Raw genomic sequence first — 24,404 nt, forward strand, 5'->3', positions numbered from 1 at the left:
TGGGGTTATAAGCAACAAGATGGAGAGCAAACACAGAAACACACACACACACACACACACACAAACTCCGGCTGCACAGGGTTATGTAACGTCCCGGGCCGGGCTGAACAAAATTCCCCTCCCCGCTTCAGAAAGCAGGAATTTTGATTAGCAGAGTTACATAACAGTAATAATTGCTTCCCCCTTGCTTTGCAGTGCAGCCAAGTTGGTGATGGTGGGAGGCCCGGTTTTGCTGCTTTTCTTTATGAAAGAGAGAGAGAGAGAGAGAGAGCGCAAACCCTCAGGAGGAATGCAAAAAAGAGCTCCTGTTCTCTCTCATCTGTGTTCAAACATGTCTTGGGCCACAGCTCCCAAACAGTAGCACAGACAGGGAAGCGCAGCCCACAGAGACCTCTGCCAAATCCCTTAGAAATCTGGTTTTCGTTTAAACAAAACAAAAGGGGAAGAAGAAAGAGGCTAGTCCTCATGGAGGCCGAGAAAAACGCAGAGGCCTATCGGAAAGAGGTTTTCTTTCAGGCCGCAAAGCAACCTGAGTTTTGGGCTAAAACTCTACGGCTGATGCAAAAGGATAGCAGGCAGGCAGGCTGGACTACTAGGGAAATGGTAATATGAATAATAATCCTAAATTAACTGCAGCGAAATGAGGACGCACTGCAAAAATCGACACCGCAGCAGGCAAGCTTCCCTGTTCCACAGAACGCCTCTCCGGGCGATCTCTCCCTTTCCGTTTATAATGAACATTTTATCACATGTGGTGGGAATGTAAAAAGGTGAAATGCTTCTGGGAGATGATATATAATGAGTTGAAAAAAATGTTGAAATATACATTTATAAAGATACCAGAAGCATTTTTATTGGGCATTGTGGGGAGTGACAAATAGAAAGGAATGTGAGCTCTTTTTATATGCAATAACAGCAGCAAGAATATTACTGGCCCAAAAATGGAAGCAAGAAGAGTTACCGTCGATTGAAGAATGGAGGATGAAGTTAATGGACTATGCAGAATTAGATAAACTAACAGGAAGGATTCGAAACCGGCGGGACCAGAATTTCACGGAAGACTGGAGTAAATTTACGGACTATTTGAAAAGTAACTGTGAAGAACAGACGACGTTTGTAGGGTTGCAAGAAGTTTTGTGAGGAGTATTATCAGAAGAATTGTAAAAATGGAGATGGGGAAGGATGATTTGTTAAGAGATGTAAAGGCAATATAAAGTTAAGAAATGCATAAGAAGTGGTTAAAATGGTGGATCATCAGAGGTGCTGATGGAAGTCTAAAATGATGGTATAAGTGATAAGTTTTGTGGTACATTTTATAATTTATATGTTAAAATTAATAAAAAATATTATAAAAAAAATATATAATGAACATCCAGAAATGAAGAAGCGCTCTGCTGAGCTCAGAGGCTTGCTCACGGCTCTGCAATGTTTCGAAGCAAACCGGTTCTGTTGCTGCTTAAAACTAGGAGTAATGTAATGCGTTAATTAGTAAGCGTTTGGTCATTTGGCCCAATTAAGGGCCAAACGAGGCATGGGCCTGTTCACGCGCTTGTCTTCCTTCCCTGGGGACGAAGAACATCTGTGGTGAGGAGGGCACCGAGTGCGAGAAAACGGAGAGGCGAGGAACAGGCTCAAATATCCCCTTCCTTGCTCCCCAAATTCAGTTTTATTCCTCACATAGAATAGCAGAATTATAGAGTCTGGAGGAACTCTGGCCAAAACCCCTGCAATGTCTTTTTTAAAAGGCCCAGGTGTGAATGTGGCCCCCAAACCCCTTTCCTTGGCCCCTGGGACTCTCATAAAGGGTGGGGAAGGCAGGTCAGAGAATGCGATGCCTGCCACCAATTTGGTTTTTACTATCTAATGTGATTTTAACTGATGTCACTTAAGTTCATCACTGTGTTCCCACCATCCACGGATCTCTCGGTGTGAGGGGGTGGTTTAATAAATGCAATTTAAAAATCCAGTAAAATTCCTGGGAAGGAAAGGGATCGAAAGCACCCAGCCGCACCCTTTGCAACTTTTTCATAAAAGGTAAAGGTAAAGGGACCCCTGACCATTAGGTCCAGTCGTGACCGACTCTGGGGTTGCGGCGCTCATCTTGCTTTATTGGCCGAGGGAGCCGGCGTTTGTCCGCAGACAGCTTCCGGGTCATGTGGCCAGCAGGACTAAGCCGCTTCTGGCAAACCAGCGCAGCGCATGGAAACGCCATTTACCTTCCCGCCGGAGTGGTACCTATTTATCTACTTGCACTTGCTTTCGAACTGCTAGGTTGGCAGGAGCAGGGACTGAGCAACGGGAGCTCACCCCGTTGCGGAGATTCAAACCGCCGACCTTCTGATCGGCAAGTCCTAGGCTCTGTGGTTTAACCCACAGCGCCACCCGCGTCCCTTGCAACTTTTTCATACTTTGACTCAAATGCACCAGCTTAAAAACAAAACTCTTTGCATGGTAAGCTGTGATTCCTGGATTGGACTAGACTAGCTGATTCTTAAGGTTTCTTCCAACTGCACAATTCTATGATTCTGCAGGCAATATTAGTCATACACAAGAGTAGACCCATTTGAAACTAATGGGTCGAGTGACTCATGTCTATTAATGTCAATGGGCCTCCTCAGAGCATGACTAACGCTATAAAATCCTACGGCTGCAGGTCTCTTCCCATACAACCCGGAGCAGAGTGGAAGTTTATGCAAGAAAGCTTCTGATCTGTTACTTTAAAAACAAACAAGAGCCATGCCACAACTGCTGGTTTTCGGCGCCGTAAGAAATCTTCCATTCCCCCCCCACCGCAAAAAGGAAGGTTGGGAACTATAGTTTGAGGGTGCTGGGAACTGTAGCTTTGCAAGTTTCCAGGATTCTCTGGGTGGAAATAATGTGTTCTGAATGTATGGCACGTAGGCCAGTCTAAAACCTGTGGCTCTCCAGGGCTCCAACTCCCAGCAGCCCCTGGGGCCAACGGCAAAGGGGTTGCTGGGAGTTGTAGTCCGGCGGCGCCCAGAGGACCGCAGATGTTCTAGCCCCGTCCCTGTTGTGAAAGAAGCAGGTTTCACACACACACACACACACACACACACACACACGAGGCAAGACGTACCTCAGCTTCTGAACCTGGGGGCCTGGGAGAGGGTGATCATACAAGAGGAAAGTCTTTTTGCGAAGGACAATTGCAGGGGGTTGGTCTGAATGACCTTGTGGGGTCCCTTCTACAATTCTACAATAAAGGTCTCTACAGGGAACGCTCTGAGCCGCACGTGGCCAGTGTCCAAGCAGAGTGTCGCCGGGGCTGTTTTCGCCCTCGTTAATTGCACGGCAACAGCAGCTCGTTCATTGAAATGTCTCGGGGGGGGGGGGTTGGATTTTGAAATGGTGCAAATTACATAACCTGTCTCATCACCCCCCACAAGCCCAGGCAGGCAGGGCTCCTGCAGACGCAGAAGGCAGATCTGGTGGGGAAAGAGACTGCTGAGGAAGTTTCCAGGTCCAAACCCGCTTCGAACAGAGCCTGAACCACCTTCCACCGTCCGAATGCCAGTTGGGGGGCAAATATTAAACCACTCTGGGAATTTCATCTCAGTGAGGGGGAATAGGGAGAGAGGGGTCTCCTAGCAAACCGCAGCTGCCTATTTTATTTTATTTTTGAATTCTAATTTTTATTTTAAGCATTAAATCCCTCCACCACAAAAGAACCAAAAAAAAAAAAAAGAGAGAGAGAGAGAGAAAGCAAATCACGTCACATACAAAGAATTTTTTTACATATAAAATTCTTCCATAACTTGTGACTTCGCTCATCCTCAATATGGGTCCATCATTACCTTGTTGACTGCATATTTTTTAACTTATCGTTAATTGTTCGTATTCATGGTAGAAAATATCATTGCAGAAGTTATTCAAAACATGTCAGAGATTTTATCTGAGAACAATATAATTTGAATAAATCCCGTTCTTTATTAAACTCTTGGTTTGTTTGATTCCTAATTTCCCCTGTCATCTTTGCCAATTCTACATATTCAAAGAACTTTGCCTGCCATTCCAATTTAGTTTGGATTTTATCTCCCTTCCACCATCTGGCGCTACCAAAATTATTTGAAGCGGTAGGCAAAGAATTCTCTATTTCTGTTGTGAACTTGGGACTCAGAAGGATTAGAAACAGAAGCAACAATAGCCGGAATATCATCTTAGGGTGAGACATGGGCTGGATAAAAAGATGCCGGATTTAAAATCAAAATCAATAAATAAACTAGTCCCAAGTCACCAACATTATAAGCTTCTGGGGGTCTAAGCAGACCACAAGCTTAACATGAGTCAACCGTGTGATGCAGCAGCAATAAAGGCCAATGCTATTCTAGGCTGCATCAACAGAAGTGTAGAGTCCAGATCAAGGGAAGTCATAGTCCCTCCAGTAGTGATGTATGGAAGTGAGAGCTGGACCATAAAGAAGGCTGATCGCCGAAGAATGGATGCTTTTGAATTCTGGTGCTGGAGGAGACTCTGGAGAGTCCCATGGACTGCAAGAAGAACAAACCTCTCCATTCTGAAGGAAATCAGCCCTGAGTGCTCACTGGGAGGACAGATCCTGAAGCTGAGGCTCCAAGACATTGGCCACCTCATGAGCAGAGAAGACTCCCTGGAAAAGACCCTGATGTTGGGAAAGATGGAGGGCACAAGGAGAAGGGGACGACAGAGGATGAGATGGTGGGACAGTGTTCTTGAAGCTACCAGCATGAGTTTGACCAAACTGCAGGAGGCAGTGGAAGACAGGAGGGCCTGGCGTGCTCTGGTCCATGGGGTCATGAAGAGGCGGACATGACTAAACAACAACAAGGGTGCTGAGAGTTCATAGGAGATCTCTGTTCCCCCTTCCCAGAGCTACAATTCCCAGAGATCAGAGCACACCTGGAATCCTGTGTCCAGTTCTGGGCACCACAATTTAAGAAGGATGTTGACAAGCTGGAAGGTGTGCAGAGGAGGGCGACCAAGACGATCAAGGGTCTGGAAACCAAGCCTGATGAGGAACAGTTGAAGGAGCTGGGTATGTCTAGCCCGAGAAAGAGGAGATATGAGAGCCATCTTCAAATATCTCAAGGGCCACTGCATGGAAGATGGAGCAAGCTTGTTTTCTCCTGCTCTGGAGGGTAGGACTCAAATCCATGGCTTCAAGTTCCAAGAAAGGAGATTCCATCTGCATCGGAGCATCAGGAGGAACCATCTGGCAGCAAGAGCTGTTTGGCAGTGGAACGGACTCCTTCAGGAAGCTGTGGACTCTCCATCCTTTGGGCGGTGGGGGAGCAGAATCAGCCGGTTATTATCTGTATAACTTTAAAATCATATGCGGTGGCAGCGGGAGGAGGAAAGTGGGAGGATCCCAGCAGCCTCTGATTGCTGAGTCGGCAAAGAGAAGATGCAGACCTGACCGAACACGCCAGCGGGAGCCTCACCTGTCTTTCCAGCGAGATCTTATCGCACTCCAGGTCCTGCCTCACGGAGCGCTCTTGGAGGAGTTCCGCCCGCAGCTGGTCGATCTGGAGGGAGACAGAGATAATAATAATAATAATAATAATAATAATAATAATAATAATAATTTATACCCTGCCTTTTCCGGGCTCAGGGTAGCTAACACCAGTAAAATCACAGTAAAATCATAATAGGGGGGAAAAAACCCAATTTAAAATGCAATTTAAAATGCAGCCTCATTTTAAAAACAGCCCATAGATCATAAGGTTTTGATAGGGGACAGGGTTGTTAGCAGAAGACAATTATTAGAGGCCTTACAACTCAATAGGCCGAATTCTATGATACCAACGCTTCAGGACCTGCTTTCGGACAGGAATGATCAAATTACTTGAATAGTGGCTGAATTTTTGAGTGCTGTCCATGTAGAAAGACTGGGCCATTATGAAGAGATTTAGTGGTTCTTAATTGATCGGTGATGTGGTAGTGCTGTGCTGTTATTATTTATGCAAATCGATTTCCTCTGGAGTTAAAGATCTGACTGGGACAAACCTTGTTATGCTGAGCTTGTATCTTGCACAATTTGTATACGCCTGAGTAGGGTTAGCATTGATACAACCCAAAGATTTTATTTTCATAGTTGTTGAATACTTATCTATTTATTGCACTGATGCGCCAAGGGACAGAGGGTTTCCCTAACAACGTTCGGCGCTTGTAGCAAACTACAGTTTCCGGGGTTCCTGGAGTGGGGAGCTGTGGCTGTTTAAGGCAGTATAATAAAAGCTATTTAAATGGATGTGTGATTACAGCCACCCTAAGGGCAGTTTGACAATGAACTGGAGCGGGCCTCCCAAAGAATTCTGGGAGTTGTAGTCTGTGCTGCCGAGAGACCCCGAATTCCCTCGCAGGGTTACAATTCTCAGAGCCCTCTTCGCAGGGAACTCTGGGAAGTGTAGTTCCATGAGGCATCCCCAACCTTCGGACCTCCAGATGTTTTGAGACTACAATTCCCATCATCCCTGACCACTGGTCCTGTTAGCTAGGGATCATGGGAGTTGTAGGCCAAAACATCTGGAGGGCCACAGGTTGGGGATGCCTGGGATATTCTAACAACTCTCAGCACCCTCAACAAACTACACTTCCCAGAATTCCTTGGGGTTTAAAGTGGCACAACGCTGCTTTAGACGCAGCCTGCGTTTTGCAAGCGGCCAAGATGTCGACAGGCGCCATCTCCCCCACCTGGTCTCTCGTGCGGTTGATCCTCTCCGTCAAGAGCTCCACCGTGTTCCTTTCCTCGTCCAGCTCCACTTCGAGGCGTTTCGATTTGTCCTGAAAAACCATTTTACGCGTTTAATCAAACGTTATCTGCTATGAGTGCAGGTATCATTCAGGCAATGACATAAAGCATTGAGTTGGCTTCAGAAATGAAACTGAAGCTCTGGAACTGTGTGGGAAAAGGCCACAATAAAATGTTGTTTGCAGGGGGGCGGGGGAACCCAACCCTGAGCAGAATAAAAGAAAGTATGACTTTAATAATAATCTCATTTATATACCAACTTTTCCTCCAAGGAGCTAATTTTTAAATTGTATTTTAACCTGTATTTTAAATTGGTTTTCCTCCCCTATTATGTTTTTATTGTAATTTTACTGGTGTTAGCTGCCCTGAGCCCAGCTCTGGCCAGGGTATAAATAAAATTATTATTATTATTATTATTATTATTATTATTATTATTATTAGCTTCCTGTGAGCTTCCTGGCTGTGGACAGAGATTTGAACCCTGGTCTCCCAGGTCATAAATCTTACAACCCTAACCACCTCTAGCTAGTGGGGTGCAGTGGCCAGAGTGTGGGACTACCACCTGGGAGACAAAGGTTCAAATCCCCACTCGGCCGCGAAGCTCTCGCTGGGTGACCTTGGGCCAACCCGCAGTCTCTCAGCCTGGCATTACAGGGCTGCTGAGAAGATGACATCAGCAGAGGGAAGAATTCTACAAGCCACCTTGAGCTCCCAGGAGGAAAGGTAAAGGGACCCCTGACCATTAGGCCCAGTCGTGGCCGACTCTGGGGTTGCGGCGCTCATCTCGCTTGACTAAGCCGCTTCTGGCAAACCAGAGCAGCGCACGGAAACGCCGTTTACCTTCCCGCTGGAGCGGCACCTATTGATCTACTTGCACTTTGGCGTGCTTTCGAACTGCTAGGTGGGCAGGAGCAGGGACCGAGCAACGGGAGCTCACTCCGTTGCGGGGATTCGAACCACCAACCTTCTGATCGGGAAAAAACAAAACCATCAGACCGCTTGGTTTAATTTCTATCTGTTTAACCTTGGAAAATAGGTTTTTGCAGTGGTTGTTTTACAAAATACAAAAAAAAAGTGCTTCATGTGGAAAAATGCAGTGTTTGCAAACGTGTTGCAGCAGGAGGAGCCGGAAAACACATCTTTGCTGTGTTGCTATTTTTAAGCACATGCCAAAATTATCAGGTTTTACCAAAATTGCTCTCTACTGGGGGTAGGGTGTTTGTAGCAGAGACAGAGGAACCAAACAGCTGTATGGGGGACAGACAGAGACTTTTTGAAAAGCAGCACTGCTGCCTCCTGCTGTTGGCTAGGAGGTATTGCATGCATGGCGGACCCAGGCCAGACGGCAAAAAACCACATTTTTTTCTTGCTTTGACAAGGGGAGGAACCCTCCCTCGTTTCCAGTTTTCTATTCCCCTACAATTCCCAGAGTTCTCTGTGAAGGGGGAGCGATTCTTCAGCCCCATCTGGGAGCCAAATGGGGGCAGGGGGAGTCTCCCAGCAATTCTCAGGACCCTTGCCAAACCACAGCTCCCAGAATCCTTTGGGGGAAGCCAAAGGCTGTTTACGAAGAGGCATTGCACCGCTTTAAACGTGTGCTGGAGCCACGGGTCTGGAGGTCTGCTGGGATTCTCAGTTCAGGAAAGAGGAAGGCAGGGGAGGGTGGAAATGCAAACCTCCAGGGCCTTGACTTGCCGGGATCGATCGTCTTGCGACCTCCGCTTGGACTCCATCTCCTGCTCCAAGTTGTGGAGGCGCTGGGCCAGCAGTTCCTTGTCCAATACGGCGTTCTCACGCTCAGCTTGGGCGTCCTGCAAGGCTTGCTTCAGACGCATCACCTGGAAGGGAGGGAAACGGAAGCGGGTTTGCGAGGGAGTAGACCAGCATGCCTTTCTGGAGGAGTGAGAGATTCGAACCCAGGCCCTGCCGCCAACCTGGGACTTTTCCCCTTGTGGGAAACTCCCGTGACCCTTGGGTGTTGCTGGACTACATCTCCCATCATCCTCGCCTGCCGGCTGGGGCGGCTAGGAGCTGAAGTCCACACTTGCCCTACGGCCACACCGACTCTCCTGCCGGAGGCAGGCCCGGCGGAAGCTCACAAGGCGGGAACGAAAGAGGCAGCCCTCCTCTTCCGGTGCGTTCCCCTAGCGTCAGAGATAGACTGCCCCTGCAGAGGGAGGTTCTGCCCCCAGCTATCGGGAGTGAATAAGGGTGCTGGATCAGGGCAAGAGGCCCATCCAGAGCCCACTGGGAAATGTGGGGCGGAAGGCGCGGGGACCAAAGAGTAGGCCGAGCCAGTGGTTATCTCCCGCTTGGACTACTGCAATGTGCTCTACGTGGGGCTACCTTTGAAGGTACCCCAGAAACTACAACTAATCCAGAATGCGGCAGCTAGACTGGTGACTGGGAGCGGCCGCCGAGACCATAGAACACCGGTCTTGAAAGACCTACATTGGCTCCCAGGACATTTCCGAGCACAGTTCAAAGTGTTGGTGCTGACCTTGAAAGCCCTAAACAGCCTCAGTCCAGTATATCTGAAGGAGCATCTCCACCCCCATCGTTCTGCCTGGACACTGAGGTCCAGCTCCGAGAGCCTTCTGGTGGTTCCCTTATTGCAAGAAGTGAGGTTACAGGGAACCAGGCAGAGGGCCTTCTCAGTAGTGGCGCCCGCCCTGTGGAACGCCCTCCCACCAGATGTCAAAGAGAACAACAACTACCAGACTTTTAGATGACATCTGAAGGCACCCCTGTTTATGAAAGCTTTTAATGTTTGATGCATTACTGTCTTTTAATATTGTGTTGGAAGCCGCCCAGAGGGGCTGGGGAAACCCAGCCTGATGGGCGGGGTATAAATAATAAATTATTATTATATTATATTATAGTGGCAATGAAAGGCAGAGCCAGCTAACTCTAGTTCCTCCCCATCCTTGTCCTTCCTGCTGAGTCTCATGGAGACGAAAGAGGAGGAAGAAGCCAGCCACGGACAGCTCACCTGGCCAAGACGAATGGCCCCACCTAGCCCAGTGTCCACTGCTACCTCTGGGGTCTCGCAGCCCCCTGCTCATTCCATAGCCCCTTCCTTGAATTGTGTTCGCCTCTTGATTTTGAAAGCAGAGAAAAGGGGAGCAGGGCCCTCTTCCCACCCCATCGTACCTCGTCCTGCAACCGCCCCAGGTTGTATTGCATCTTCTCCACCTCGGTGTTCCTCTCTTTGGCCTGCTTCTGGGAGTCCGTGATCTCCTTGCGCGACTTCTCCTTGTATTCCTCCAGCTGAGTTTGCAGCTTGGACAGGGCGCTGTGGGACTCTTGAGCCATCTGATCTAGCTGGAGGAGAGGAGAGGGACTCCAGGTGAAACCTCAAGGAGGATGTTTTAATCATCATCAACCTTTTTTACGGCCCAGAGACCCAACAAATCGTTACAAAGCAATACACAATTCATACAGCCTACCTCCAGGTCAAGCAAGCATTTTGTTCGGAATATAGGGATCATTGGTTCTTGCAACCATGTTTTAATCATGGGCTCCATGATCACTGCAGATGGTGACAGCAGTCATGAAATTAAAAGACGCCTGCTCCTTGGGAGAAAAGCAATGACAAACCTAGGCAGCATCTGAAAAAGCAGAGACATCACCTTGCCAACAAAGGTCCATATAGTTAAAGCTATGGCTTTCCCAGTAGTGATGTATGGAAGTGAGAGCTGGACCATCAAGAAGGCGGATTGCCAAAGAATGGATGCTTTTGAATTATGGGGCTGGAGGAGACTCTTGAGAATCCCATGGACTGCAAGAAGATCCAACCTCTCCATTCTGAAGGAAATCAGCCCTGAGTGCTCACTGGAAGGACAGATCCTGAAGCTGAGGCTCCAAGACTTTGGCCACCTCATGAGAAGAGAAGACTCCCTGGAAAAGACCCTGATGTTGGGAAAGATGGAGGGCACAAGGAGAAGGGGACGACGGAGGACGAGATGGTGGGACAGTGTTCTCGAAGCTACCAGCATGAGGACCAGGAAGATGGTTAAAACCCTTCCCAATTTCCCCCCGTCTCCAAGAAGTGGGAGGATGGCTGGCTCCCCAAATTGCCTCCTATTTCCTAAGACCAGAGCAGGGATGGGGAACCTCAGTATATTGCATATTTAATACATGTATATATACAGCTGTGGAAGAGCCATAGCTCAGTGGTAGAACATCTAAGGTCCTCTCTAACACACACACGAAATACAGGGTCTCTGGGCATCTCTCTGCACAGCTTGCCCAAGATTCTGCGTCTCTCCCTCTCTGGCCCAGCGAAGGCCAAAACATCATCTGCTGGCTGCTCCTGTCATCGCCTTGTCCACCCTCGCGGACCCTGTCACAATCCTGCTGCTCTGTTAAAAGCCCTGCCAGATCACTGGTGTCAGCTCCTTAAACCTCAGCAGAAAATGGGAGCTGGCAGCAAGGGCCTGCTGCCTAATGATCTGGCTGTCTTCTCATGGCCGACTGGGAGCGAACGCCACCCCCCTCTGCAGTGCTGCGGTAGCCGGCTTTGCAGCAGAGACCCTGAGAGGGAGCTGAATTCAGTCCACATAGAGCCCTAACGTGAGGCAAGGCAAGGCAAAGACACACCGAGGAATTGGTTTTGCAGGCCTGCCAAAGCTGAGGAGGCCCGTGCCTGGGTGAGGGCGTTGATAGGAGTCCCAAGTAAAGGTAAAGGTAAAGGGACCCCTGACCATGAGGTCCAGTCGTGGCCGACTCTGGGGTTGCAGCGCTCATCTCGCTTTATTGGCCGAGGGAGCCGGCGTACAGCTTCCGGGTCATGTGGCCAGCATGACTAAGCCGCTTCTGGCGAACCAGAGCAGCGCACGGAAACGCCGTTTAGCTTCCTGCCGGAGCGGTACCTATTTATCTACTTGCACTTTGACGTGCTTTCGAACTGCTAGGTTGGCAGGAGCAGGGACCAAGCAACAGGAGCTCACCCCGTCACGGGGATTCGAACCGCCGACCTTCTGATCGGCAAATCCTAGGCTTGGTTTAACCCACAGCACCACCCGCGTCCCTTAGGAGTCCCAAGTATTCCATGTTTAAAAATATGCAGCCATACCTCATGTTGCATCCGCTTCAGGTTGTGTTTTTTCAGGTTACGGACTGCCGAAACCCGGAAGTACTGGAACAGGTAACTTTCGGGTTTTGGCAGTTGCGCATGTGCAGAAACGCTAGATCGTGCTTTGCGCATGCACAGAAGCCCCGAATCGCAACCCGTGTGTGCACAGACACGAGTTGCGAACGCTGCGGGTTGCGAACGTGCTTCCCGCATGGATCACGTTCACAACCTGAGCATCCAAAGTACACCTGATCATCAAATCAAGGACACCAGGAGGACAGGCAGCTTTAACCCCACTGGGGGACAACCCACTTCAAAGTCATCTGAGCACAGAGCCTTCTCAAAAAAGGACAGGAGCCAAATCAAGAGAATGACAGTTGGTTGGTGAAGTCACGGCTGCTAGCCAGTTGGTGCTCATGAGCGACTGCCATTTGCTTCGTTGGGCCTTCACGGGATAATTTCAAAGTGAACAGGGCTTAAACCATCCTTTTCTACATCTGGCCATGAGGCCTGGTACCCTAGAGACCCTAACTCCGTGGTAGAGTATCTGCTTTGGACAAAGAAGGGCCCTGGCACAATCTTCCATGCAGGGATGGGAACATCCCTTGCCTGCAGCCCTGGAGATCTGCTGCCAGCCAGTGCTGACAACATTGAACTAGCTGGGCAATGGTCTGAGAATGCGAATTAGGCAGCTTCCATAAACAGGATGTTAAATTGTTTTTATACGCAACAACAGCGGCAAGAGTATTGTTAGCCCAGAAATGGAAGCAAGAAGAAATTCTGACGAAAGAAGAATGGCAGACAAAATTAATGGACTACGCAGAATTGGATAAAATGACAGGAAGGATTCAAAACCTGCGGGACCAGAGATTCACAGAAGATTGGAAGAAATATACGAACTATTTGAAGAGCAACTGTAATCAACAAATTACGCTAGTAGGACTACAAGAAGTTTTGTAAGGAGGAATATACCGTACGAACCATTGCAAAGAGGAGAAAGAAGAGAGATATTAGTTATGAGATTTAAATGTAATAGTGAAAGTAAGAAATGTATATTAAGTGAATAGATTGGAAAATTTTCAAATGTGGTTGATGGAAGTAAAAAAAAACTGTTTAAGATGTAAAAGTACAGTCACACCTCAGGTTAAATGTGCTTCAGGTTGAGCATTTCCAAGTTACGCTCCGCGGAGACCCAGAAGTATCGGAGCGCATTACTTCCAGGTTTCGCCGCTCACACATGCGCAGATGTTCAAAATGGTGTCACGCGCATGCACTGAAGCGGCAAAACGTGACCCGCGCAAGCGCAGTCGTGTCTTACATTCTACTCAGGATGCAAACGGGGCTCCGGACCGGATCCCGTTCGCATCCAGAGGTACCACTGTATGTTTAATTATTGTTGAAAATGATATGTTAAAAAACCTAATAAAAAAAGAGAATTAGGCAGCTTCCAGCAGGTCCTCTACAAAAATAAAAAAAAGGGCAGCAGAACTTAAGAAGAGCCAATGGCCCATGTGGTCCAGCCTCCTGTTCTCACAGTAGCCAACCAGATGCCCCCAAGGGAAACCCACAAGAGGGATCTGAGCGTGGGAGCAACATTCCCCTCCTGCAGATTCCAGCAACTGGGATTCACAATGGGCTTCCATCCGTGGAGGCAGAGCGAAGCCATCGTGGCCAAGAGCCACTGATATCCCTCTCCTGCTCCATGGATGTCTCTCATCCTCTTTTAAAGCCAGCCACGAAATTAAAAGATGCCGGCTTCTTGGGAGAAAAGCAATGACAAACCTAGGCAGCATCTGAAAAAGCAGAGACATCATCTTGCCAACAAAGGTCCGTATAGTTCAAGCTCTGGTTTTCCCAGTAGTGATGTGTGGAAGTGAGAGCTGGACCATAAAGAAGGCTGATCACCGAAGAATGGATGCTTTTGAATTCTGGTGCTGGAGGAGACTCTGGAGAGTCCCATGGACTGCAAGAAGATCAAACCTCTCCATTCGGAAGGAAATCAGCCCTGAGTGCTCACTGGAAGGACAGATCCTGAAGCTGAGGCTCCAAGACTTTGGCCACCTCATGAGAAGAGAAGACTCCCTGGAAAAGACCCTGATGTTGGGAAAGATGGAGGGCACAAGGAGAAGGGGACGACAGAGGACGAGATGGTGGGACAGTGTTCTCGAAGCTACGAACATGAGTTTGGCCAAACTGCGGGAGGCAGTGGAAGACAGGAGGGCCTGGCGCGCTCTGGTCCATGGGGTCACGAAGAGGCGGACACGACTAAACGACTAAACACAAGGTTAGTGGGCTTCATTGCCTCCTGCAGAAAGGAGTTCCACAGATCAACTACAAGCTGCGTCAAGTCGTCCTTCCTTTCACCAGCCCCAAATCTTCCAATGTTCAGCTTCCCCGAATGCCCGTGAGCTCTAGTGCTAGGAGGGAGAAAACCAATCTCTCCATGTCATGAATAATTTTTAGAGATGCTTGCTGATTACCGGTACTTAGCAGTGGCCAGCCAGCCCGGGGGGCACCCACCTCCTTCGTCAGCTTCCCAATGCTCTTGTCCAGCAGGCGCTTCTCCTCCTCCAGCTCGTTCTTGGCCCGCTTGAGCTGCTCCTTCTGCGCCAGCTCCTCGTGGAGAGAGGCAGTCAGGTCCTGGTGCTCCCGGGAGAGGCGGTTGAGGCTCCTCTGGGCGTCTTCCAGGCGGCTCTCCAGAGACCGCTTCACCAGAAGCAGCTCCTGTTCCTGGTCGGTGGCGTCCCCCAGAGACTCCTCCATCTGCTTGCGGTCGGACTGGAACGGGGGGACAACAGCGCAGGAACGTCAAAAAAGGGAGACGGCAGTACAGTGGTGCCTCGCAAGACGAAATTAATCCGTTCCGCGAGTGTCTTCGTCTAGCGGTTTTTTCGTCTTGCGAAGCAACCCTATTAGAAGCAACCCTATTAGCGGCTTAGCGGATTAGTGCTATTAGCGGTTTAGCGGCTATTAAAGGCTTATCGGCTTAGCGGATTAGCTGCTAAAAGGCTATTAAAGGCTTAGCGGCTTAGATAAAGGGGGGGGAAAGCGAAAAAAAAATCTCAAGACTCACAACACATTTTCGTCTTGCGAAGCAAGCCCATAGGGAAATTCGTCCTGCGAAGCAACTCAAAAACGGAAAACCCTTTCGTCTAGCAGGTTTTCCGTCTTGCGAGGCATTCGTCTTGCGGGGCACCACTGTAGTACATAGCGCAAGAGATTTGTGGCTGGTCCTTCAAGTCCCTTATTTCGGATCGGTCCCTGTCCACCTACAGTTTAAGGCAGGCTTTCTCAACCTTGGGTTCTCGGATGTCGTTGGACTACCACTCCCATCATCCTGGATTGCTGCCCCTGCTGGCTATGGACGATGGGAATTTTATTCCCCCCCCCCCAATAATTTTTTATTATTTTATTAACGCAGTTTTATACAATACAGTGGTGCCCCGCAAGACGAATGCCTCGCAAGACGAAAAACTCGCTAGACGAAAGGGTTTTGCGTTTTTTGAGTTGTTCCGCAAGACGAATTTCCCTATGGGCTTGCTTCGCAAGACGAAATGTCTTGCGAGTTCTTGCGAGTTTGTTTCCTTTTTCTTAAAGCCGCTAAGCCGTTAATAGCCGCTAAGCCGCTAAGCCGTTAATAGCCGCTAAGCCGCTAATAGCCGTGCTTCGCAAGACGAAATAACCGCAAGACGAAGAGACTCGCAGAACGGATTAATTTCGTCTTGCGAGGCACCACTGTAGAGTGGTACCTCGGGTTAAGTACTTAATTCGTTCCGGAGGTCTGTACTTAATCTGAAACTGTTCTTAACCTGAAGCACCACTTTAGCTAATGGGGCCTCCTGCTGCCGCTGCGCCGCCGGAGCACGATTTCTGTTCTTATCCTGAAGCAAAGTTCTTAACCTGAAGCATTATTTCTGGGTTAGTGGAGTGTGTAACCTGAAGCGTATGCAACCCAAGGTACCACTGTACATCAAACCACATATATACTCTTAGCTCTGCTGAGCTTGTGACTTCCCTCCTTCCTTCAACATGCATCCCTTCTTCTTTTAAATCGCGTATTTTAATACTAAACCTCTTTATCTTTACACTGTAGGAGTTATTTCAATCCTGCCAGTGTTTATAGTTTTACAATTATCCTTTAAATGCACCATAAATTTACTCCAACTTTCCTGGAATCTCTGATCATCCTGATCCCGAATCCTGGACGATAGGAATTGTAGTCCAACAACATCTGAGAACCCAAAGTTCAGAAAGCCTTGGTTGTCGAACGGCTTGGCTCCCACACAAATCGGCTCCCCAACACTGCAAACCCGGAAGCGAGTGTTCCGGTTTGCAAATGTTTTTTGGGAGCCGAATGTCCGGCGCGGCTTCCGATTGAGTGCAAGGAGCTCCTGCAGCCAAGCGAAAGCCGCGCCTTGGTTTTTTAACGCTTCCGGGAGTCGAACAGACTCCTGTAATAGATTAAATTTGACAACCAAGGTACCACTGTAATAGTCAGCCTGGATAAGTCAGATGGTTAGGCAGGGGTCAGCAAACTTTTTCAGCAGGGGGCCGGTCCACTCTCCCTCAGACCTTGTGGGGGGCCGGACTATATTTTTTGGGGGAAAATGAATGAATTCCTATGTCCCACAAATAACCCAGAGATGCATTTTAAATAAAAGCACACATTCTACTCCTGTAAAAACACACTGATTCCCAGACTGTCCGCAGGCCAGATTTACAAGGCGATTGAGTTGGATCCGGCCCATGGGCCTTGGTTTGCCTACCCACGGGTTAGAGCACGGTGCTGGTAATGCCATGGTTGCATGTTCAGTCCCCATATTATTTTTATTATTTTTATTTACTGAATTTATATACCACCCTATACCCAGAGGTTCCCAGGGCGGTTCACAGAACACAATCAAAAAATAAAACCCCATATTGGACAGCTGCATATTCCTGCACTGCAGGGGGTTGGACGAGATGGGCAGCTTTCGGCAAAATATAAAAGCAGAATAAAGCACCAAACATTAAGAACTTCCCTATACGGGGCTGCCTTCAGGCGTCTTGCAGTGGTCCTATAGTTATTTATCTGTTTGACACCTGATGGCCCCCCCTTTGCAGGGGCTGCCAAGGGTTTAATGATGGAAAACTTTTGCCTGGGTTGAGATACAGTTCCCCACCACGGTGGGAAAATAAAGAGGCTTGCGAGAAACTGCCCCGACTCTCCCTTGTGATCTTCTCCCGCCCCCCCAGAAAGAAAGGTACCTCCAGTTTGGCAATCTTCTCCTTCAGCCTGGCCTCGGTCCCTTGCCAGTTGTCTGCAAAGTGCCTGTACTCCTTGATCTGAGTCTCCAGGCCAAGGATTTTCCGCCGAAGGTCGTCGTTCTCCTCCTGCGTCTCCCTCAGGGTAGACTCCACGGCTTTCTTCATCTGCTCGGTCGCCTCCTTCTCACCTTCCAAGGAGGACTTTACCTGGTGGTGGTGGGATGGAGGAAAGAGACAAGTAAGTTAATATTTATTTTTTTAAAAAAAGAGTTAGGCATTTAAGTTTTTTATCTGTACTTTTCAAATTTATACATTTCATTAATTTTACAATCTGTTCAACTTTTAATAATTTGACTTCCTTCCCCCTCTTTCTGCAGTTCCTTAAATTGATTTTTTCATATCTTCTGCATATCCAAACTCATGCTACATTTCCAAGACCTACGTCTCTTTTAAATCAGAACCAGGGAAGACGATGAGAGTCCTGTGTGAGTGCCTGGAGGCGGTTGGAGGATGGATGGCAGCTAACAGATTGAGGTTGAATCCTGACAAGACAGAAGTACTATTTTGGGGGGACAGAGGGCAGGCGAGTGTGGAGGATTCCCTGGTCCTGAATGGGGTAACTGTGCCCCTGAAGGACCAGGTGTGCAGCCTGGGAGTCATTCTGGACTCACAGCTGTCCATGGAGGTGCACGTCAATTCTGTGTCCAGGGCAGCTGTTTACCAGCTCCATCTGGTACGCAGGATGAGACCCTCCCTGTCTGCAGACTGTCTTGCCAGAGTGGTACATGCTCTGGTTATCTCCCGCTTGGACTACTGCAATGCGCTCTACGTGGGGCTACCTTTGAAGGTGACCTGGAAACTGCAATTAATCCAGAATGCGGCAGCTAGACTGGGGACTGGGAGCGGCCGCAGAGACCACATAACACTGGTCCTGAGAGACCCACATTGGCTCCCAGTACGTTTCCGAGCACAATTCAAAGTGTTGGTGCTGACCTTTAAAGCCCTAAATGGCCCCGGCCCAGTATACCTGAAGGAGCGTCTCCACCCCCATTGTTCTGCCCGGACACTGAGATCCAGCTCCGAGGGCCTTCTGGCGGTTCCTTCCCTGCGAGAAGCCAAGTTACAGGGAACCAGGCAGAGGGCCTTCTCGGTGGTGGCGCCTGCCCTGTGGAACGCCCTCCCATCAGATGTCAAGGAAATAAGCAGCTATCTTATTTTTAAAAGACATCTGAAGGAGGCCCTGTTTAGAGAAGTTTTTAATATTTAATGCTGTACTGTTTTTAATACCTGGCCCTGGTGGAGGATAATCTGACTTCCTTAGGGATGTTCTTATGTGACGGGTGGGGGGAGGTGCGCCCTGATGGGAAGGATGGATGCGCCACCCCATGCCCAAGGGCCAAACTTCAACAGAGGGGTGGGGTCAGCTGTGTGTCAATCAACCTGACATCACCGTGGGAACTCTGGGCAGGCAGCTGATTGCCAAGACACACACACACACGGACACCCCGGCAAAAAAACACCAGGGATCCTTGCCTTGAAGGCCTCTTCATAATCTTTCTGTAGCTGCTGGACGTTCTGCTGGAACTGCTGCTTCAGCTCAGCCATTTCCTGGTCGTGGCCGCCCACTTCGTCCTCCAAAGCCTCTTTCAGGGCCAGCAGCTCCCTCTCCCGCTGGCGGAGGACATCGTCCTGGGCTTGCTTGGACAACGTTAAGTCTCTCAGCTGATCTCGGACCTCACGCAGCTCCTGCCGGAACGAGGGGAAAGGAGGGAATTAGAAAGCCATGCGCGCGCGCGCACACACACACACACACACACACACACACAAATCCACAGAGCCTGATGGAAGAATAGCAAGCATCCATCGTGGAAGAAAAGAGTTCTCGAGCTACAAGAGATCGGTATGACCATTAAATTAATAAATACAGTGGTACCTCGGGTTACATACACTTCAGGTTACATACGCTTCAGGTTACAGACTCCGCTAACCCAGAAATAGTACCTCGGGTTAAGAACTTTGCTTCAGGATGAGAACAGAAATCGTGCGGCGGCAGCAGGAGGCCCCATTAGCTAAAGTGGTGCTTCAGGTTAAGAACAGTTTCAGGTTAAGAACGGACCTCCGGAACGAATTAAGTACGTAACCAGAGGTACCATTGTAATAGGTAAAGGTAAAGGGACCCCTGACCGTTAGGTCCAGTCGTGGCCGACTCTGGGGTTGCGGCGCTCATATTGCTTTACTGGCCGAGGGAGCCGGCGCACAGCTTCCGGGTCATGTGGCCAGCAGGACTAAGCCGCTTCTGGCGAACCAGAGCAGCGCACGGAAAGGCCGCTTACCCTCCCGCCGGAGCGGTACCTATTTATCTACTTGCACTTTGACGTGCTTTCGAACTGCTAGGTTGGCAGGAGCAGGGACCGAGCAACGGGAGCTCACCCCGTGGCGGGGATTCGAACCGCCAACCTTCTGATCGACAAGCCCTAGGCTCGGTGGTTTAGACTACAGCACTAGAGTGAAACAAAAAGCTTCTGTGATTAGCCCCGCCTCCTGTCTGCCCCCTGGCCCCGCCCACAGAACCTTTGAACACTCCCCATAAGCCCACCCACACTGCTGTAAGCCAGAGTCTGCCCTAGGAACCCCCGTGAACCGAGCGCACCTTTCTGAGGGCGCTGGCCTCTCCGGAATTGCCAGCGCCGTTCCGGGCCTGATCCGCTTCCTGCCGCGCAGCTGCGAAACGCTCCCTCAGCTCCTTCAGCTCCTCCTCAAAGTCCTCGCGTTCCACCTTCACCTGCAACAGCCTGGAGGCGGTCGAAGGAAGGAGAGCCAGAAAAAGGAGGCGTTTAATTGCGATTTGCTAAATTCGCACCCGCCCTTCCACTAAAGGCAAGATAAGTGAAACATCTAAAACGGCGGTTCTCAGCTTGCGGGTCCCCAGACGTTGTTGGACTACAACTCCCATCATTCCCGAGCTCTGGCCTTGCTAGCTGGGGTGATGGGAGTTGTAGTCCAACAACACCTTCCGGACCCACAGGTTGAGAAAGGCTGATCTAAAAGCTGCTAGGACAGATGTTCCTATGGAGGGCAGTGAGATCACCTAGGACAGCGGTTCTCAGAGCAGGCGGTGTGCCACACTGGAGTGGCAGGAGATGACGGCAAGTGTGGCAGGAAGAGTCAAGGGCAATCAAGGAAACATTTAAACCTACTTTACCCCTGTAAATTTCACAAAGATTTATCACAATAGTGATAATCTATGCTGGAAATGTAAAGAAAAAGAAGGTACCTTTTATCATATGTGGTGGACCTGTCCCAAGGTGAAAGACTTCTGGGAGAAGATTTATAATGAATTGAAAAAAATGTTGACATATACATTTATTAAGAAACCAGAGGCCTTTCTTCTTGGAATAACAGGTTTGGAATTGCCCAAGAAAGATGTGAGACTGTTTTTGTATGCCACTACTGCAGCTAGAATTTTGTTAGCCAAGAACTGGAAAACACAAGAAGTCCCAACAGTGGAAGAATGGCAGATGAAGATGATGGACTTTTCGGAGATAGCCGACCTGACTGGAAGAGTCCGCGACCAGAAGGAGGAGGAGTACCAGGAGGAATGGAGGAAATTTAAAGATTATTTAGTTAAATATGTTAAGATAATTTAATTGGAAAAGCTTGTAATTATCAGAAAGGCTTAGGATTTAAGTATGTAATGTTAGGAATTAATATGTTTAAAGCTAAAACAGAAAGAAAGAAAGATGTTAAGTGATTAAGTTAACTTTATGAGAAAATTGGTTTTGGAAAACTGTTAAAATTATATACACTGAAATTCAACTAGGGGGAGTCGAGGAAGTCTCTTAACAATGTCACTAAGAATACAGCTGAGATTTATGTTTGTTTGTTTAATTTTTTTTAAAAAATCAATAAAAAAATTGGGAAAAAACCAAGGAAACATTTAAACCTTTCAGTGTAGTGTAGTATCAAAATATTTGGGTGTTTTTTTAATTTGCAGAATATGGATTCAAAAGCATTGGCTATCCTCCCTGAGTTCTCCAAGACATATTGTTTGGAACAGGGGTTTTCAGCTCTGACAAATACCAAAGGTCAGAAAAGACAAAGGCTTCTTTGTGTTGATGAGGAGATGAGAGTTTCTCTGTCTCAAATTAGACCTCATGCAAATGAGATTGCCCGGCCAAAGGAAGCACACACCTCTCACGGAGCTTGCATACATACTTCAGGTACATAAGTAAGAGGCTCGTTTATATTTCGGGAATTTTATTTTGTGCTTTTATGTAGCTGTGCTGTTTATACTTTCTGCATGCCCCATGAGCGTACTATAAAGTCACTGTATTCTATGTCAGAAATCAAGCACTGCGAGGAGTTTTAGCTTTTGTTTTCCAACGTCTTTCTTATCGATTAAAAACAACAACAACCACATCAGTTTGGCACCAGCAAATTTCTGTTCTGGAAGTGTGGTCCAGAGGAAAAAGTTTGAGAACCACTGACCTAGGCGGAGGAAGCAGGGGGGTGACTTTGAAAAACAGGGGCCTCTGAATCAAGTTCACCTGTTTGGTTGAATTAAACTAAATCGTTTAATTGGATTTTGTATCCCATTAATTCTTTTGAATGTTTTTTTAAAAAATTTAATTTAATTTAATTTAATTTCCATGCTTATTACATACAAAAAAAAAGGGAACAATACTGAAAAGGGCATACAACTTAAGAGGGGAGGGAAAAGGAAATAAAATGAAATTTACACAATCTGATATTAAGATAAAAATTATGACAAAAATTTGTGGTTACAATTTCATGTTACAATAAAAGTAAAAAAATCCCATTATCTTTCATACCCGACTTCCCATTTATTCCTTAATTCTTTTTACATAAATTTACTGCCGTATCAAAATACTATTTTTAAAATTCTTTTGAATGTTACTGTGTTACTTAGTGGGTCTTCCTTAGTGGGTCACGGGAAGCCCTATTCAGAAGAATCCTTTTTTATGTGATAGGGTAGGGGCATTGCGGATGAGTTTATGAAACCAAGGGGGCAGTGGGACCCCCCAAAAAATGTGGAAAGCGCTGTCTAGGCTGCCCCTCGCTACAGAAGCCTAAAAGGGGGACTTGTCCCAAGGAGAAAGACTTCTGGGAAAAGATTTATAATGAATTGAAAAAATTGTTGAAATATACATTTACTAAGAAACCAGAGGCCTTTCTACTTGGAATAATAGGTTTGGAACTGCCCAAGAAAGATGTTAGATTATTTTTGTATGCCACAACTGCAGCTAGAATCTTGCTGGCCAAAAACTGGAAATTACAAGAAGTACCAACAGTGGAGGAATGGCAGATGAAGATGATGGATTTTTCGGAACTAGCCGACCTGACTGGAAGAGTCCGTGACCAGAAGGAGGAGGAGTATCAAGAGGAATGGAAGAAATTTAAGGACTATTTAGTTAAATACGTTACGATAATTTAAATAGAATTACTTGCGAGTATCAGATTGGCCTAGGATTTAAACATGTGATGTTGTAGAATACTATGTTTAAAAGTTAAAATGAAAGAAAGAAAGACGTTAATGGATTAAGATGTTAATGGATTAAGTAAATTTTATGTGAACTCAGTTTATGTGAACTGCTACAATGATTTACATGGAAACTCAGCCAGGGGGGATTCGAGAAAGTCACTTAGTAACGATAACAAAAGTGGAATTTTTACAGTCAGGATATATGTGTGTTTGTTTGTTTGGTGTTTCCTTTTTATGTTTGTGGATATATTTGTTATAAATTTGGAAAAATATAATTATTTTTTTTTTGAAAATAAAATAAAAGGCTGAGGCCCTGAGAAAAACGCAGGACACACCAGCGACCCACACACTGCCTTGCGCATAAAAATAAATTGGCTCAATTTTTAAATATTTGGGGAGGAATCGAGGGACGGCGGCGACGGGACAACTCACTCCTGCTTGGTGCTTCGCAGCTCGTCCTTATTCTTCTGGAACATCTCCTTCCAATGGGCGGCCTCCTCGCCGCTCTCCTGCAACTCCCTCTGGAGATTTCTCACCACGGTGTTGATCTTTTGCCTCTCCGACTCCAGGCTGGCCTGATCCTGGCAAGAGACGAGAAGAAGCAAAGCTACGATTTCCCCCACGTGCAAAAGCAGGCTGGCGCTTGAAGCTTGCAGCAAAAGGCAGCGTCGTCTAGCAAGCCCGAAGGTGGCAGGATAGCTTGGACGGCGCATGTGTGCGCTATGCGCAGCTCTGGACTCAAACAGATGGGGAACTGGCCCAGGAGATTAATAAATAAATAAATAAATAATAATAATAATAATAATAATAATAATAAATTATTTGTACCCCACCCATCTGGCTGGGTTTCCCCAGCCACTCTGGGCGGCTTCCACAAAGACCAAAAATACACTAATATGTCATACATTAAAAACTTCCCTGAACATGGCTGCCTTAAGATGTCTTCTGAATGACAGGTAGTTGTTTATCTCTTTGACATCTGATGGGAGGGCGTTCCACAGGGCGGGCGCCACCACCGAGAAGGCCCTCTGCCTGGTTCCCTGTAACTTGGCTTCTCACAGTGAGGGAACCGCCAGAAGGCCCTCGGAGCTGGACCTCAGTGTCTGGGCAGAATGATGGAGGTGGAGACGCTCCTTCAGGTATACTGGGCTGAGGCCATTTAGGGCTTTAAAGGTCAGCACCAACACTTTGAATTGTGCTTGGAAACGTACTGGGAGCCAATGTGGGTCTTTCAAGACCGGTGTTATATGGTCTTGGCGGCCGCTCCCAGTCACCAGTCTAGCTGCTGCATTGTGGATTAATTGCAGTTTCCGGGTCACCTTCAAAGGTAGCCCCACATAGAGCGCATTGCAGTAGTCCAAGCGGGAGATAACCAGAGCATGCACCACTCTGGCGAGACAGTCCGCGGGCAGAGACGGTCTCAGCCTGCGTACCAGATGGAGCTGGTAAACAGCCGCCCTGGACACAGAATTAACCTGCACCTCCATGGAGAGCTGTGAGTCCAAAATGACTCCCAGGCTGCGCACCTGGTCCTTCAGGGGCACAGTTACCCCATTCAGGACCAGGGAGTCCTCCACACCAGGAAGTATGATGCCTGCTGCTATCCTGCCTAATGGTAGGACCGGCCCTGTTTGTAAGCGGCGACTGGTGTCGGGAAGATGATTCTGGGGCACAAAGGATGCTTGCTGTCTCATTCTGCCTGAAGTGAAGGCCCAAGACAGGTGTTGATCATCATGTGAGCTGTGCACAGGTGGTCTGAAGCGAGCTACCACCATTCCTGTGGAGCCTCCTTTTATTGAGACAAATATGCAAGCTAGGCAGATACATTC

At 48.0% G+C, this 24,404-nt stretch overlaps 1 protein-coding gene across 2 annotated transcripts in view; it reads right to left on the bottom strand.

Annotated features, from left to right (window-relative positions):
- Positions 1–24,404, bottom strand: part of CGN (cingulin) — a 70,866-nt gene that overhangs the window by 8,365 nt on the left and 38,097 nt on the right. For both annotated transcript variants that reach the window (XM_080985989.1, XM_080985990.1), the window contains exons 9-17: positions 23,008–23,156; positions 19,723–19,864; positions 18,606–18,818; positions 17,073–17,279; positions 14,346–14,603; positions 9,902–10,072; positions 8,425–8,586; positions 6,691–6,780; positions 5,439–5,522 (exon numbers count right to left, since the gene is read on the bottom strand). In XM_080985989.1, the coding sequence (XP_080842115.1) occupies positions 5,439–5,522; positions 6,691–6,780; positions 8,425–8,586; positions 9,902–10,072; positions 14,346–14,603; positions 17,073–17,279; positions 18,606–18,818; positions 19,723–19,864; positions 23,008–23,156 (1,476 nt within the window). The remainder of the gene's footprint in view (positions 1–5,438; positions 5,523–6,690; positions 6,781–8,424; positions 8,587–9,901; positions 10,073–14,345; positions 14,604–17,072; positions 17,280–18,605; positions 18,819–19,722; positions 19,865–23,007; positions 23,157–24,404) is intronic.

This window comes from Podarcis pityusensis (assembly GCF_964106645.2).
Source record: "Podarcis pityusensis genome assembly, chromosome: 16".
NCBI classification, from domain to species: Eukaryota; Metazoa; Chordata; class Lepidosauria; order Squamata; family Lacertidae; genus Podarcis; species Podarcis pityusensis.